The sequence below is a fragment of the Cucumis sativus genome, chromosome 3 (genome assembly GCF_000004075.3).
Source record: "Cucumis sativus cultivar 9930 chromosome 3, Cucumber_9930_V3, whole genome shotgun sequence".
NCBI lineage: Eukaryota > Viridiplantae > Streptophyta > Magnoliopsida > Cucurbitales > Cucurbitaceae > Cucumis > Cucumis sativus.
This window is the reverse complement of record NC_026657.2, coordinates 21,702,834-21,720,235: the sequence shown is the minus strand read 5'-3', so window position 1 is coordinate 21,720,235 and position 17,402 is coordinate 21,702,834. Positions and strand designations below refer to the sequence as shown.

At 33.8% G+C, this 17,402-nt stretch overlaps 1 protein-coding gene across 1 annotated transcript; it reads right to left on the bottom strand.

Moving 5' to 3' along the window:
- Positions 1-3,195: 3,195 nt before the first annotated feature.
- LOC101208029 (peroxisome biogenesis protein 2) lies at positions 3,196-12,534 on the bottom strand. Its single transcript, XM_031883270.1, has 8 exons — positions 11,982-12,534; positions 11,548-11,661; positions 11,296-11,449; positions 10,968-11,104; positions 10,248-10,348; positions 5,949-6,066; positions 5,521-5,687; positions 3,196-3,623 (listed from the first exon to the last, which is right to left on the bottom strand). Exons 1-8 carry the CDS (start codon positions 12,138-12,140, stop codon positions 3,491-3,493), a joined length of 1,083 nt encoding a protein of 360 aa, XP_031739130.1. The 5' UTR covers positions 12,141-12,534; the 3' UTR covers positions 3,196-3,490.
- Positions 12,535-17,402: the final 4,868 nt, after the last annotated feature.

Here is a 17,402-nt window from a genome sequence, read left to right as displayed (position 1 = left end):
CATTATTATTCAGAAAATGATATTAATAGTAATAATGATTCTAATATATTTTAAATCAAGTTTTTTAAAAAACTATTTAAAAACATATATATAATAATTAAAAAATAAATTTCACATTTTACATTTTTTTAAAAGAAAATAATTAAGAAAAGTATAGAAAAGAAATATAAATATTTAGATAAGTTTTATTTAAATGTAAAAAGAAAAAGAAAAAGAAAAAGAAAACATATAAACAAAATGGAGAGGCCCATTCTTGAAGACTCGCCCATTTCTAAAAAGTTTCAAAACTACAATATTTGTGTAATAAGTTTTCAAAACAACCTTATTTTTGTACTTAATCCAATTAATTTCATAATTAAAATACAATAATTACTAGAGCAAACAAATAAAAAAAATATATATGAATTTTTTCAAAAATAGAAAAAAAATAACTATTTAAACTCTATTGAAAAAATTACAAAAACGATAAAATTAGATTCGTCTTATTTATCCTCTTCAAGCTTAATCACCAAATTCTTCCATAAACTCAACCTCCATCGTTTAACTTAAACTATAAAAGAAACATACCCGAAAAATCATATTCCTTGTTCTTATTTGTGTTAAACAAATAAATATATTAACAAAAAAAAATCAAAACTATTTATAAAATATAGAAGAAAAAAAACCTTAAATAAGTTTTACAAAATTTGGTAGATTTTGTTATATTTCGTAAATAGTTTCCATTTTTTGCTATATTTGAAAATGTTGCATACATATACACATATTTAATCTTTTTGGTGTATTGGTAGAATGTCTCATATGTATATACATGCATCATACATACATATAAATGTGTGTGTCTAACATGTGTTTATCGATCCATTGGATGTGTTAATGTATTATATATCGAAAAAAATGATATATTTGTATCTTAGTTTTCAGAAATTAATGAATCAATAGTATCCTCCTATCCGTATATATGCTTCATAGTTCATAGCTTGCATGCAATAAAACCATTGCTAAATAGTAATTAATTAGATCGTTATACCTGCAAACTGGAAATAATGTGACGAGACACAATCAATGGACCTTTTTGTAGATCAACTCAATCGTGGGAAGTTTTGATTTCTTTAGCCTAAATAACCATTATTGAGAGGTAAACTCAACTCAACCCTAAAACATTTGGGTTGGGTTTGTTTGGTACACTCAAATCATTCTTTTAAGTTTTTATTTTTATTCTAAACAGAAGTAAAATGTTAATAGGTAAAAAAATGATTCAATTTTTTTTTATATATTGAATTAATATTAACAACTCAATTTCAGTTTATAGAAGGAAAATTGCAAAATACTCTAACAAACTATTTTTAGGAATGGTTGGAAATAAATTATCCAAAAATATAACGGAAAGAAATAAAATTAAAATAATTATATGTATATCATGAATATGAAAAATATACATTTCTGAGTTGTTTTAGATGAATCCATGAACCAACTCAATCTATAAAATTTTCATCTATTTGAATCTAACTTAACTCAAATGAGTTAATAGTCCAATCCAAAGTGCACATTGTTGAATTGGGATTGGTCTATTTTTTCGAGTCAACTAAATACCTAATCAACAATGCACCGATCATATATCTACATCTCTTCATCTGTTATTGGTGAACTAATTAGCAAAGCCGAAATAAGTGTGGGTGATGTTGATGTTAATGTTTTGATTTTCTTTATCTTCATTTTAATCTTACTCTCGTGACATTCTTCTTTAAAATTTGTGTACCTTCCCAAGATATCGTCGAACTAAACTTTGTGTGAGCCCAAAGTGTATTTAAATCAAGACTAAACTTAAGGTTCAATATTGAATAATAAAACGACATACATTAAATCAACTCTAGCAAGGCCATGTAACCATTGTAGGATATTTTTAAGATAAAGCTATGTACCTTTTCAAGATATTCTTTTTTCATAGATATGCACCGTACATCTTTACTAATGGATCCATCAATTAGATATATAACATCTCCACTAATCAAATTGTATAATCACCATCAAAAGCTTAAACAGTCGCCATCAAAAGCTTAAACAAGCATGAAAAGTGTATCAAACTCATTCACTAATTATGGTTTTCTTATATTTGCAATTCTCTAAAAAAGTGATTTAAATTTCAAAATAGCTAAAAATGTAACTTGAATATTTGAATACACCCAATAAAATACACCTCCACCGTATTTGTAATGACTGTCAAAAAAACTGCTAAGGACATTTTAGAGAGAAACTATATTTTGATTCACGTGTATGGAAGAGTATTTACCATTATGCTAATAAAACTTTGAGAGCGGCTATAGACCACCCTTTTCCTTACTAATTTAACTTTTTCTAAATGATGTAGAAAGTACATCATTTTAGAAAAAATGAAATGATTATTTAACTTTTTCTAAATGATGTTGAAAGTACATCATTTTAGAAAAAATGAAATGTTAAATAATCATTTCAAATAAGTTTCGATGAAATTGCATACCTTAACTGATTCATTTGTTGGGTCTAATAAAGCCTACCTTTGTATATATGTAACCAAATCACACAATCTAATTGGGATATTGCATAAAACTTCCTACTTTTACCATTATAGATATCGTTATTATCACAAAATTATATTCACCATTATAAATATAGTTATTTTCACAAAATTATGAATATATCACATTTACTAATACCTCTATTTTTTCCTGTGATCGTCGTTCATTACTTGAGATTTTAAGGTAATGGTTATAGTGACAATAAATGCAATAGATACATAATTCTAAATTATAAATACAATCAAAAGCAATCCATTGCATTTGATTTATCATTGAAATCTCATTTCGATTATATTAATTTTCATTATGGTTTGATAAACACTGCCAACATATTTTGTTTTCTTAACATACCTAAAATAGAGACCTAAAAAGTCAAAAACGTAATTTAACACAAAAGAGAAAAAAAATAGGGGTCTCTTCCACGAGAAAGTGATGGTCTAATCCCTGAACAAAAGTTTAAACAAGCGTGGAAAGTGTAATTCTAGCATTATTACAGCCCCTATGAAAGTGCAATCACTGTCCCCATTATTTCAAACATCATCAATTCAATGTTATCAAATTCTTGATGATTAGATTCTGTTTCAGGATACATATAATATAAATTAAAGGCCACAGTAAATTTCAAAAGTAAAAAAAAAAAAAATGTAGGGTAAAGAAAGAAGCATATTATTTCCTCTTTGTAACTTCTTCATGGTAATTTAATCACAAAGTAATCAGTGAGTACCTAAACTACAGATTTACTAAAGTAAAAAAAAGAATGAGCTTACTAGGTGTGCTTTTCCAGGGAATTTTGATTCTTCTCCGTAAGCATGTGATGGATGATGCTTCAAGCAATAAATAAAATTAAAATTAAATGCAACTTTGAAGCAATTTTTCTTTTTCTTATTAATATCACTATACTTGGAATTGTATTTCCTCCCTCTGTGCCTGGGGAACAATCATCTTTTAAGATTTCTAGTAGTAGTACTGCTTTCAACATGCCGCTGCATCGCCACCACAGGCTCACTGCATCTCGAGCATCTAAATGATTGAGTTGCCATGCATCGTGTCCGGAGGCAATAGTAACAGTATCTGGAAAAGAGAAAATACATAAAATATACGTTACTAATACTTTTCACCAAAGAGGGGTTTATACAAAATTATATAGACATGAAATACAGCTAGCTATCTTTGTGACTTGTGAGTACTAGTACTTCTATGAGTGTTAATGGACATTAGACAGTTACATCAGAATTTTCTTTTATAACCAAAAATGACTTTTATTGAAAAAGAATGAAAAAATACACGGGTACAAAAACACAAGCCCAAAAGAAGAGAAATCTCATTACAAGGGACTCCATCTAAACAAAATCAAGTCCATCGGATAACTACAGAAAGCCTTGATATCAAAAAGCCTAATGAGAGACATGAAGATGGCCATGCGCCCATAAGTCTCCACTTGCCCTCCAACCCCCTAAACACCCTACTATTCCTTTCACCCTTTAAAACCCATAAAATAGCACAAACACTAGCAATCCAAAGAAAACGGCCTCACTCCCCCAAAGGGCGGACTGAGGAAGGGCCCCCCCCTTGATCTTATCACTAACAACTTTATGACAAACACTACTCATGCCAAACGTAGGAAAGAAAGCATTCCAAACAAAGCTCGCCAACTCACAATGCCACATAATATAGTCTAAGTCTTCCTCTGCCTACTGACAAAAGATATACCAAAAAGGCCCAACCAACAACAGCATCTACCTCGTAATCGTAACCCTGTCCAGCGTACTAATACGACTATGGAGAACCGAGAACCTACCAAGTAAAGAACCTAATCTTTCTAGGGATCTTAATCCTCCACAACGAAGAGAATACTGACTCACCCAAGGGGAAAGGTTAATCAGTCACTGACAAAGACTTACAAGAGAACCCGTCCAAAGGACTAGGATACAAAACTCTCACATCTCTACTCCCAATACAAAAAGGGAGATTCTTAAGAATAGAAAGAAGAGTCATCACATCCATCGTCTCTCTATCGGTAAGGGATCGTCTCTTAGTTCGTCTCCCTCCCATCCCCCACCGCACAGCGAACCCAAGGAACAAAATCAAGGAGCTCTTTCAAAACATCTTTCCAAAGGTTCTGGTAAGTGCCTTTAACCCCTTTATCCAACCACTCAAAGGGATGGGGACCATATTTACTCACAATAATCCTAAGCCAAAGAGAATTGGGCTTCGCAGAGAAGCACTACAGCCATTAAACGCCACATGGCTAATCCCTAAACCAATCAGAATCTTAATTCTATAGTTCTTATGAACTTCAACTTCTGAACTTAAGAAGTTTGGATTTCAAAAAACGTAGGTAATTCAAAAACATTGGAGAAAGATATGATTGTGAATTAGACATGTTTGTCATACTTCTATTTTAAACATATAGTTGTATGCTCATACAGTCATGCTTGATTTTGGATTTTTCTGTTATGAAACTTTGTGTTAGTCACTAAATTATTTAAATTGTGTTTTGTGGTTAGAATAGAAGTAACCAAATGACCATATTCTTATTTTTACAACATTTATTTTATTACCCTAGTCAAGAAAAAGGAAAACTTAAGTATTTTTACAACATTTATGTTTGTCATACTTCTATTTTAAACATACAGTTGTATGCTCATACAGTCATGCTTGATTTTGGATTTTTCTGTTATGAAACTTTGTGTTAGTCACTAAATTATTTAAATTGTGTTTTGTGGTTAGAATAGAAGTAACCAAATGACCATATTCTTATTTTTACAACATTTATTTTATTACCCTAGTCAAGAAAAAGGAAAACTTAAGTATTTGGTTGAAAACTGTCATATGCATGTCCTAACTTTCATTCCAGTACCCTATGTCTTCAGAACAAAGACATCTACTTTTGTCATTTTGTTTCTCTTTATATGACGTATAGAATTTTTTTGGTTTAGAAATAGAATGGTTCATAAAAACTCCTGACCTGTGTTGGCAAGGCAGAGCCAGAAATGCAATTGTAGGACTTGCCAAACAAATTGGACAAGCACTGTCATCCTCAGCTGAGTTTGTTGATTTCTCCTTAGAAAATGGACGAAGAAAGTTTCTTACAGAGGAAGAATTTAGAAGAGGAAGGAGCAACAGCAACATTTCCTGTCATCAGCACAAACAATTAGAGTCTAGAGGATAAACGCTATCACTATGGATATTAACTTTATAATTAGCTAGGCAACGGCAAAGAAAATTGAAGCCCTTCACCCCAACTTCCTACATGCATGCATATACTAGACAATATCGAACCATTGAAAGCCCAATGAAAATTCTATATGGACTACTCGAAACTTGTAGTGCGTTTAAATTTTATCGAGATTTTCAATGCTTCTGCAACCAACCATAATGGAGACAAAAACTTACCGAGAATTCATTCCAGACTAACTGGCGATTCATATACTCAAAGCTTACAGCTCTGTTCATGTGAGGACTCCCATAAACAAGCCTGGCTCTGAGAACCCTTTCCACAAGATTTCTATACCTGCACCACACTAAAAGATAAGATGTTGCAGGATGTGTTGGCCAAGAAGATAAATTACTCGTGATCATTGACAAACAATCATTTTACATTTGAGTCCCGCCCAGTGTTTTTAAAGGCTCAAGGCGCACTAAGGCGCATTGGTCCTCTGGAGCCTAGGCGCAAGGCGCAAAAAAAAGCGCGAGCTTTTTTTCATAAGGCGCAAAAAAAAGCGCGAGCTTTTTTTCATAAGGCGCACTATATATAAAAAGAGAAGAAAATATATATATACACACATATAGCAGAGCAACAATGTATAAAATATAGGTACCCAATATAAGTAGCCTAAACAACAAAACACAACAAAAAACTACCCAGTATTCAACAAGTCAATAATCAAAATAAAAGTTCATCCCTAAAGATCAAACTCATCATCACTAAATTGATCCTCGTCTTCATTCATCCTTCGTTAGACTTATAGCCATCAGTATCTTCTTCTTCCAAATCGAAGTCATCTAAATTTACTTGTTTGCGTTGCGTGGTAGACGAGGATGAACATGAAACAATAGTCTTTGTCTAGAGGTACTAGCTCTAGAATAGAATGATGGTTCTTTTGCTCCGACAGCTCTAGAAACATCACCCCACGTTAAAGAATCATCATTAAATACCAACTCATCATCCTCCTCAGAATCGTCATCCAATCTTCCAATCAACCATTCTTACCATCAATATCTTTCAAGGAGATGGGTCGACAATATCTCGTAGGTTGTATCGACGTTTTAGTGCTGTGTTGTATTTGATGAACACTAGATCATTCAAACGACTTTGAGCAAGCCTATTTCGTTTCTTGCTATGAAGCTGAAAAATTAGAAAGTTTCATTGTCAGTGAATCAACAAATTTTGATTATCATTCTCAATGTACTTAAGGAGAGAAAGGTAACTGTTCAAACACACTCCAATTACGCTCGCATCCAGAAGCACTACAAGACCTAAAATTCTCACAGCAAACTTTTGCAAGTTTGGAGTTGATTGTCCAAAATTATCCCACCATTCCACTATAGGCACAAACAAAAAATATATATATTAATAGAAAGCTTGTTGCTAGTATCGTTGAGTAATCGTTTAGTTGAAATTTACCTGGAGATATTTTGTCCTTTGTCTGATTGCTAAAGGTTGTCCGAATAATGCTTCAGCCTCTTATACTTGCTTAGTTCTGCAAGTATTTTGTCTTGTACTTCCAATGAAGCAACCATTTTTCGTTATGCATGAGTAGAGTCCATTAACTATTTCATCATCCTCCTGGATTAGGATTCGATAATAGAATGACGGGTTTAAATAATACCCCGCTGCATGCAGAGGACGATGCAACTGAAGCTCCCATCTTTTATCAATTATGGTGAAAATGTCCTTGTATTTTTCTTCATTATTATTAAAGGATTTAGCAATAGCTTCCTTAGCTCTATCCATGGCCTCATAAATATATCCATAGGTGGCTTCTTCTCGCCATCAACCAATCTAAGAACTCGGACTAGTGGGCCAGATACTTTAAGAGCGAAAACAATTGTAGTCCAAAAACTAGCCAACAAAATAGTCTGAACTACTCGTTTCCCTTGTTGCTCCTTACTCCATTTGCTGTCCTTCCATTCATCTGAAGTAAACATCTTCCTCAGATTATTCTTTTGACGATGTATACTCGATAACTGTGGTTTGCGAATATTCGAGATCTTGTATATATCCTCCAACATCAAATCTAAGCAATGAGCGGCACACGGAGACCATATTAACTGTGGTCGTTTTGCTTCTAACAATCTCCCTATTAACAAATAAAATAAGTACACATTTAAAGTAGAACTCAACTAAATCTAATAAATTAAAGTTATAACTTGTAAGTAGTCTACATTCTTACCTGCCATCACATTTGCTGAGGCACTATCGTAACTACTTGTACAACATTCGCTTCTCCAATTTGGTCTACAAAATTATCAAGTAACTCAAACATCTTCTTTCCATCTTTCACATAAATGAAGCATCGATGGACTCAATAAACATGGTGCCTTTAGGACTATTAACTAAAAAGTTAATTAATGTCCTATTTCTTCTATCGGTCCATCCATCAGCCATAACAGTGCATCCAACCTTGGCCCACTCTACCTTATGGTTACTCATCAACTCATGTTTTGCTTCTAATTCCTTCTTCAAACATGGAACTCTTAACTCATGATAAGATGGTGGTTTCAATCCAGGACCGAATTGCCCAATTGACTCAATCATAGGGGCAAAACTTTCATATGTGCAAGCATTCAGAGGCACTCCTGCATCATAAAACCATCGAGCAATTCTTTTGGATGGTGTGCTCTCTCATTTCCTTCTTGTATGTCGATTCAATGAAGTTTGTTTTCCTTTGTCCTTTTATTTTGAACCACAGTTTTGGGTTAGGAGTAAAAAATGCATCCATTGGACCCTTTTGCCTTGGCTTCTTCAAGCTCGGGCCCCTTGGTGTTGCTTTGTTGTTTACACTAACACTCCATTCATCTTTATCCTCAATATCGTAATCTTCTACATCAATGTCCACAATCAGATTTCTTTGTTCTTTAATATCTTTTTTCTTGACATGTACTCTTTAATTTCTTCCTTCACGTGATCCGGACATTTTGTACAGGCGGTGACATTTCTATAACCACCAACGAGGTGTTGTTTCATTCTATATTACCCTCTTTTGTTACTTTCGAACAAAATCCACAGACAAACGTATTTATATTTGGTCATTTTGCAATTGACCATATTTCCATGCCGGATCTTTTCTCGAACTTTTCATCAGCCATCTATGATCTAAGTTATAAAAAAAAAAAACAGAAACTATTTAAAACAGCAGCTGTTATTAAAAAAAAAAAACAGAAGCTATCTATGGATGGGATGAAGTTGTTATAAATGGAGGATTGGAGGGGAGTGTGTTGTGAGATGGATGGATGAAGGTTGAGTTTGATGGGTTATCGAAGGAAGTTGAAGTCGAGAAGTATAGAAGAAGAAGATGTAGACTTTAGAGAGTTTTTTCTAACTCAATGGGTATACCATGCTATGAAAACAGAAAACAATGGAGTTTGATGTTCTTGTCAAAGAGTTACAGAAGAAGGAGAAAGCAATGCAGATGTTAACTGAACGATTGAGATACTCACCCGTGATAAAGCTGAGATGGAGGAGGAAAACTGAAGCACTAGCACTGTAGCACAGAATATTATTGTCTTCTCTTTTCCTCTGTTTTTGCACCAAAAAACAGAGTAATGGCAGCCGCAGCACCCGTTTTGTGTGAAGAAGGGTGGGAACGGAAGGGTGGAAAAGGAAGCAAATTTTTTTGAAGTAGAAGCAGAACGGAAGACGAAGAACTGAAGAAGTAGATGAAGAGTCGTGTTGAAGAAACTTCACGCGCGAAAGGAGAAGGGTTTTTCTCACGTTTACGTAATAGGTTTAAAAAACCTAGATAATAATAGTTTTTTATAATTAAAGCCCAGCCATAACTTATAAAAAAAAGCCACGCCTAATTCGACTTGCGCCTAGGCGCGCCTCAAGGGAGGCGCGCGCCTAATATGGGCCTTTTATAATTCGCTGCGCCTCCTCACAAATAAGCCCCAAGTGGGCGCCTTGAGCCTAGGCGCGCGCCTTAGGGCGCTTTTTAAAACACTGGTCCCGCCAACACAAATACTTAAACCATTTAAACCAATATAACTGAGTGACTAGCATATGAGAGAACCAACATCAACAAAAGTTTCAGCTATACGATTGCAGAAATACTTAAATTGACTCAGCCACTGTTGTAGGTAGAGTGAAAAGTAAAGCAGCCAAATGGAACCGCAACATGCTAATTCAGACTTGAACAAAATAACTCAATCCTCCCATTTCTATACCAGAGACAATAAAAAGAAGCCCAACATGTCCTTTGACTGATAAATAAATGAAGCATTCACTCTCTAGTTCCTACTCACAGAAACGAGTACATTATTGATGAAAAAATAATCTCCTTTTCTCATTCCAAAATCCAAACCATAACATAATAAATGAAGTCACTCAGTCCTGATAAGTATTTTTTTTTTCTGCGCAGAATCCTTTCAAAATGTCTTGTTGGCAATAATTCCACCCAAATAATTACTTCAAGATGCTGGAGTGAAAGTGTCTACTGAAAAATTCAACTTATCGAATGCAGAAAAACCTACCTTCCTGTGTAAAGAAATATGAGCAAGTTGCCAAAGGCAGCAGCTTTGTAAATTCCTTCTATGCGCTGTATCAAAAGCCATGCTCGCCTAGCCAATGACCTCTGAACAAAATACAGAGTTATGTTTGGCAAACATCCACAGCAAAACTAGAAGGTTGTCAACGTAACAAACTCAGCATTGTGAAATTCCAGATCATTTGAAGTCAATTGTTGAGAAATGTAGAATATTTTGGTTTGAGTACAGAATTTAGACTTGATCTTGTTTTTTCAGCCAATTATTTTTTAAATCTGGTTTAGTGAATCACAAGAGGTTCAACAGATGCTTCTATTATTTTGGCCCTCTAAAGTTCTTCTAAAATATTCTCATCCTAGTCACCCAGATTTTTAAAAGACTTGAAGCTGGGCATAAGACAGACTTAAAGCTACATGGTTGTTTGCTCTCCCTTGGTGTTTCCTCCCCAACCATTTTGAAGTTTTAAGTTTGCAATTTTCAGCTGATTTTGGGCTTCTTGTTGAAAGATCTTTGTTCTCAGTTTTCTATTGTTTGCTTAGGGTTTTGATTGTTTTGATCAGTTTTGTTTGTGATCGTTCTTTTGGCTCTTTGTATAATTTTCTTGTACTTTGAGTATTAGTCTCATTTATTAGTACCTTCAATAAAGCGGCTCGTCTCCGTTTCAAAAGAAAAACATGGTAGAGGTGGTGAGTTTCTGAAGACCAGTACCTGCTCTGAATCTCCCCATCTACGGAAAGCAGAAAAAGATTGTAATCGAGTCCAAATGTATTGACCACCCACAGAGGCCACGCAGTACCAAATCTTTTGAGCAACTGTGAGGCCAGGTCCTTCCAACCCAGTTCTGACTGTATTGCAGATCAAGTAGTTTACAAATAACATCAGTTCCATGGTTGCTTGAATTTTAATTCTTAGAACTTTAAACTAAATCCACAATTATTTAACTTATACTAAATATAATTCCATTCCTACATCATCCTGACCATCATAACAATCAGTTAAAAAAAACAGTAAGCAGGAGCTGTTTAGACCACCTTACCTTTTCCTGGAATCTCCATTGAACGTTCATCTCGATACCGCAAATTCATGAGAGCAATTCCCGGTGTTGGCTTGTCTACCCAAATTGAAAACCGCCAAATAAGGAACTCAAGAAAAGCATCAAGCTCGGCTTCATATTGAAACAACATTCCTGGCTAATCCATCAAAGTAGAAGAGAATACTGAATGACTTCTAAATAACTTTACTGTCCAAGTATTTACATTTCAAACTCAGAGTAACGAACAACAGATACCTTCATCAAAGCAAAAACCTTAACCAGCTGTTCTTTCAACATGGCCGACATTTCAATATCTAACCGTGCTGCGTCCACTTGATTAACTTTCGATATCGAAATAGGAATTGGCGACTACGGAAAATACAGGGGAAAAAAAGAAAAACATAGACAGTATCAGAAATTAGTATAGATATAGCAACCAATTAAGAAATACAAAACAAATAGAGCATGTACAAGAAAAACAGTACGCTATAAGCTTTGTTTTACAGGAATGGAATATCTCCCAACCATATCTCAGAAAGAATCATCGATAAAGCTATTAATAACAAAAAAAAAAAAGAAAAAAAGGTTCAAGTATATACAAATAAATGAATGGATACAAGACATACACGATAGAGGCAAAGCAGATAAAATTAGGTTTAGAGCGAGAGAAAGAGAGAAGATGAAGGTACCAGGTGAGAGTGGGAGAGAGACTTCCAGCGAGGAAGTAGTCGCTGAGAAGCGCGAGTCCATGCATCTTCAGGAGGTGGTGGAAGATTAGAGTTGCTGGTGGAAGGAGGAGAAGCAGAGGAGGAGGTGGAGGAAGCTGCTGCTAGGGCTTCTAAGACCATGACAAATTGATAGGTTGCAGAAAGAAGGGAAGAAGAAGAGGATGAGGATGAGGATGAGGATGAGGATGAGGAAGCTCCGATGTGGCGGTAATGGCGGAAGAGGAACTGTAGAAGAAGAAGAAGAAGTGTGATTGACGAAGAGGGAGGCCAAACGCGGAGCAACCGCTACCTCATCAATCAGCTCCGTTTTGGGTCTGTGTGCCCTTTTCTTTTTGGGCAAACGAAATTGGATCTTCTGCCCCCAACAAGGTCCAAGTATTTTTTTTGGTTTTTCTCCCTAATTTAACCATCAACCATGATAGAAAGTGGCCAACTCTCTCTGCGGTCAATTGTTCTATGGGCATTCTAAATTCTTATGAATTCTACATCTACAATTTAGTAATTGTTTCTGTAGTATTTTTTTATTTTTTCAAAAATAACAATAGAAATCTTCCGACATTCTAAAATGCCTAAAGGTATCTGAAAATTTTCGGCTTCTATATTTCTGGCATTCTCATTTTATACGTTTCTTCTTTTTATTTTTTATTCTACATATATACATTCATCATCCTTTGCAGTATATAATTAAAATAATTAGTCAACTACCAGAATTCTTATTATTCTTAAGAAGATGGTCAAATTTAAATTTAACTATATACCCTAAATTATGATATATTATTTTCCTGAGAAAATTAACATATAAATAAAAATGATTTAATTTGTATTAGTTTTAAAAAAACTCAAATTCATAACATATGTACCTAAGTCCAAATCACATCAAATTCATTTATAAATTAATAAATAATAGTAACTTTATTCAAATTTTTGGAATATTATGTAAATATAAAACTTTTTCGAGTAAAAATAGTGCAAAACAAAAACAATATAGTAACTAAAATATTCCTCAAATGTCTAAAAGATTATTTTTACAAAATAAATATGTTAATATAAAGAAGCTCCACATCTAAAATTCCAATTATGCCATTCCTAATTTGGTTTTTTTAAAAGGATTTAGACAAAAGGCATCAATTCAATAAGAAATTTCACAAACCTCTTCATTTAAAAATCATTTTCTTAAATAGGAAAGATAATATTTTATCGACAATTCTAACTTTTCAATAATTATTAATTAGATATTACGATTATTAATTAGATATTCTATTTATAATATTATTTAAAATACTTTCTTATTGAAAATGATTTGAATTTAATATGAATTTCATAACTTTCTTAATTTAATGTGATTAATTATTATGATAATAAATTTTAAGTATCTTTACAATTAACTATAAATCAAAATATATTATAATATGATTAATTTTATTCTAATTTGTAATAACATATTTATATCTTCTTTCCAAGATTATAATTTTACTTATTATTCTTCCTCTCCCGTAGCCATTATTGTCAATCACTTGAAGTTTTTTCCGTTTCGTAATATATATTTCGGTGATGTTCCTCCTACTTTGTTTAATTTTGTTTAATTTTTTATTGTTTAGTTCATCTTTCTGTCGTGTTCGACATATAATTTTTATTATTAAATGTCATGTGGCTCGTATATACTATGATATACCACTGAATAATAAATATATATTATGTGATTTGCAACATATATACTACTACATATATTCAATAATACATACACGTGTTCTTTTTCATATTATGTGATTTTTTTAGTGCGTATAATATATACCAATATATACACAGATTATATATTCATTTCTTATCTTTTTTATATTTCTTACATATATGTTACAGTAAAGACCCGACTTTTCTAACTAAGCCAAAGTCGTTAAATTAACACAAAAACTTGAGTTTACACAAAGTACCAAATTCAATTAAATTAAAAAACTTAAAAATACAAAATTATGTTTGGGCCCTCTTTAAAATAACCAAAACTTTCAAGGAAAAACTTATAATTTTTCAGTTTTTGGATACAGTTAAACCTCAAATTTTCTAATCAGTCTCAAGTACGAAAACAAAACAAAAAGATAAATCATCAAGCGAAAGCGAATTTAAAATGTCCCCTATGGCGATCACGCTTCCTTCCTTCCCCTCGTCGGTTTGCCGCCTTTGTTACTTTTGCCTGAAAAATTAAACATAAAGGGGTGAGTATAAGAATACTCAATAAGGGACCCACTACTCGTCCCGTTAGGGGAAAATTGCACAGTCACAGTCTTGTGATTCCGAATGATTTACATAATCGGTCTAACGCTCCGTAGGACGCATAATCAGTCTAGTGTTCTGCAGAAACACATATTAGTCTAGTAATCCTAAAGGATACACATCAGTCTTGTGATCCCGAAGGATGCACATAAAGGTGGTGATCCCGTAGGACACCGGCAAGGTAACTGTCCAATAGGAAACTAATCATTTTCCCCTCAATTCAGTCTAAACATCTTAACAGTCAATCTCAATTCAGTTAAAAGTTAAATGTCCTCATCGCTTAAACTCTTAACTAAATCCCCAATAGTCAATTTACTCTAACTTAGCCCAAAGCCAGTCAAAAGCATAGCAGTGCATCAGTCAACAACTAGACAATCATAACATTCACTTCAGTCTACAAGAACACTACCCCGACCTTTCCTCGATTCACATAAACACAACCATAACCACATATCATATATTCAGACTAACAACAACCCACCAGTTCCACCCTACATTTATACCAGAAACGTCTATATATATACATATCCAGTCAGTCACAACAGGCACTCAATATCAAATCCACAACAATCCATACACACACATATATATATATAAATTTCTCCTAGTCAAAACAGCAAACATTAAACATTGGGTCCACATCCAAACATTCATCATAACCGTCATTCTTACTCAGTTCACATATAACGTTATGGTTCATACAATCAACTAACGTGCACGAATCAATCCTAAGCACAACAATACAAAATTCTATTACTTTCACGATACATATCTCACTTACTTTCCTCAAAGTAGATAAAGCTTACCAAATGTGGGCGAACCGAATTCAAAATTCACAAATTGGTTGTGAATTCAAGTGACCCAATGCTACCTTCAACACCTTCAAAAATGATTTATCAATTAGCCAAATATCTCAACCGTAACGTCTGAACAACTTTGAAACAACCACAATCGAACTTCAATTTCCATCAACAACTTCAACCATTCACAGTAAAAACTAAAAAATAAAACAGTAGGGGTCGAACCTAAAGGCAGAAATCGTGCCAAACAGATCGAGGCAAAGCTGTTTACACTTCGCGGTTGGGAGGTGGGGAGTCACGTGGCGGTAGTACTTTCCAACCGTTACAATATGTTGAAGTTTTTAAATCACACAAAAGAAAACTCTCTAAAAGAGTGAGTATACAATTTGAAGCTCACAAATTTAATCCTCACAATACGATAAGAAGCTCTCAAGAATAAGATGAAAAGAATAAAAATTGGAAGCTTTAGAGAGAATAACAATGTTGGCTTTTCGCTTGAGGATTGTAAAGATTTAATGATCTTGTCTTTTAAAATTTGGGAAAAGTGAAGTATTTAAAAAGAGAGGAAAGATAAATTCAAAATCATTTTGGGTCATTAGATATAAGTAAAAGAAAAATGAATTGTTGAGATTTAAACTTAATTAGCCGTTAGACACAATACAAATAATAATATAATAATATGTCTTTTCAAAATATTTTGTTTAAAAAGAAACCAATAAAGCAACTTCACCATTTTTAAAAAAAACTAGCCGTTAGACACAAGGAAAAATAATAATATTAAAGTCATTTTATTTTTAAATTCATTTTCTTTATAAAAGCCAATAAAACATAACCAAAAGCCACATTTGTTACTCCTTCATTGCTCCAACGGGCTTTCTCTAATTGGTTCAAATTGAATGTTTGGTTGTCACGTCACCATCTCGGGTATTTTTCAGTTAAACTTCTTTTAGCAATATTTTCTTTATTTGAACTTCGATTTGGGTGATTCAAGAGGCGTTAGAATCATTTTTCCAAGCTCTGTGATATGGTCTATTCAAATTAATAAAATTGTCAATAAAAAAAACATATTTGTTATCATCAAAACATAAATTAATTGAATAATTAAAATAAATTAATTTGAGATTAAGGGCCAAAAAGCCAACAACAAGCTCGTAGCATATCCTCTAAAACTTAGTTCAAACGTTTAGTTTGACCATCAATCTATGGATGAAAGGTTGTACTGAAATCTAACCTCGTACCCATGGCAGTCTGAAGTCCCTTCCAAAACTTGGAAGTAAATCGTGCATCCCTGTCAGAAACAATCGATACAGGCACTCCATGTAGTCTCACAATTTCAGTTAAATACAACTGTGCCCACTTACTAGTAGTATAAGTGGATTTCCCTGGTACGAAATGTGCTGATTCGTAAGCCTATCTACAACAACCCAAATCATCGTGTAACCCTTCAGGGTTCTAGGCAGCCCTGTAATAAAATTCATCAACACATTCTCCCACTTCCACTCTGGTACACTTAAAGGTTGTAACAAACCTGCTGGTTTCTGTCTAGGTACCTTGATCTGCTGACACACTAGACACTTACTAACAAACTCTGCCACTTCCCTCTTCATACCTCGCCACCAATAAAATCGTTTTAGATCCTGATACATTTTCATACTACCAGGATGCATGGAAAATGGGGAATTATGGGCTTCCTCTAGTAAGTTAATCTTAACTGCACTGTTTACTGATACACAGAAACGTCTCTCAAACAACAATCCACCATCAGAGGTTATGGAGAACTCATCAATCTTCCCTGTTCCAACGAGGCGACGTCTCTCCACCAAATAAGGATCATTACTCTGAGCATCAATAATCTTCTGCCTCAGAGTTGGTTGCACCGTTAACTGAGCTAACTGTGAGGTGACCGTCCCCACGGATACTGCAATCTCAGCTCTCTCCAAGTCTCGATGTAATGGTACCTGTCTAGTAATGAGTGCTGCCGAATGTGATACTTTTCTACTAAGAGCATCAGCTACCACATTCGCCTTACAAGGATGGTACAATATCTCGCAGTCATAATCTTTTACCAACTCGAGCCACCTTCACTGTCTCATATTTAACTCCTTCTGAGTGAAGAAGTACTTCAGGATTTTATGGTCAGTAAAGATTTATATCTTTTCACCATACAAGTAACACCATACAAGTAATGTCTCCATATCTTCAGTGCAAAAACCACTGCTGCCAACTCCAAATCATGTGTAGGGTAGTTCTGCTCGTGACTTTTCAACTGACGAGAGGCATAAGCAACCACCTTACCCCTGCTGCATCAAAACACAAC

Bases quoted from the DNA above. Each gene is read 5' to 3' on its own strand.
- LOC101208029 (XM_031883270.1), bottom strand. From the start codon at position 12,140: ATGGTCTTAGAAGCCCTAGCAGCAGCTTCCTCCACCTCCTCCTCTGCT. The intron at 10,349-10,967 runs GTACTGGTCTTC...TATTTTGTTCAG, and splicing joins GATGGGGAGATTCAGAGCAG to AGGTCATTGGCTAGGCGAGC. The intron at 6,067-10,247 runs GTAGGTTTTTCT...AGTGTGGTGCAG, and splicing joins ATATTTCTTTACACAGGAAG to GTATAGAAATCTTGTGGAAA.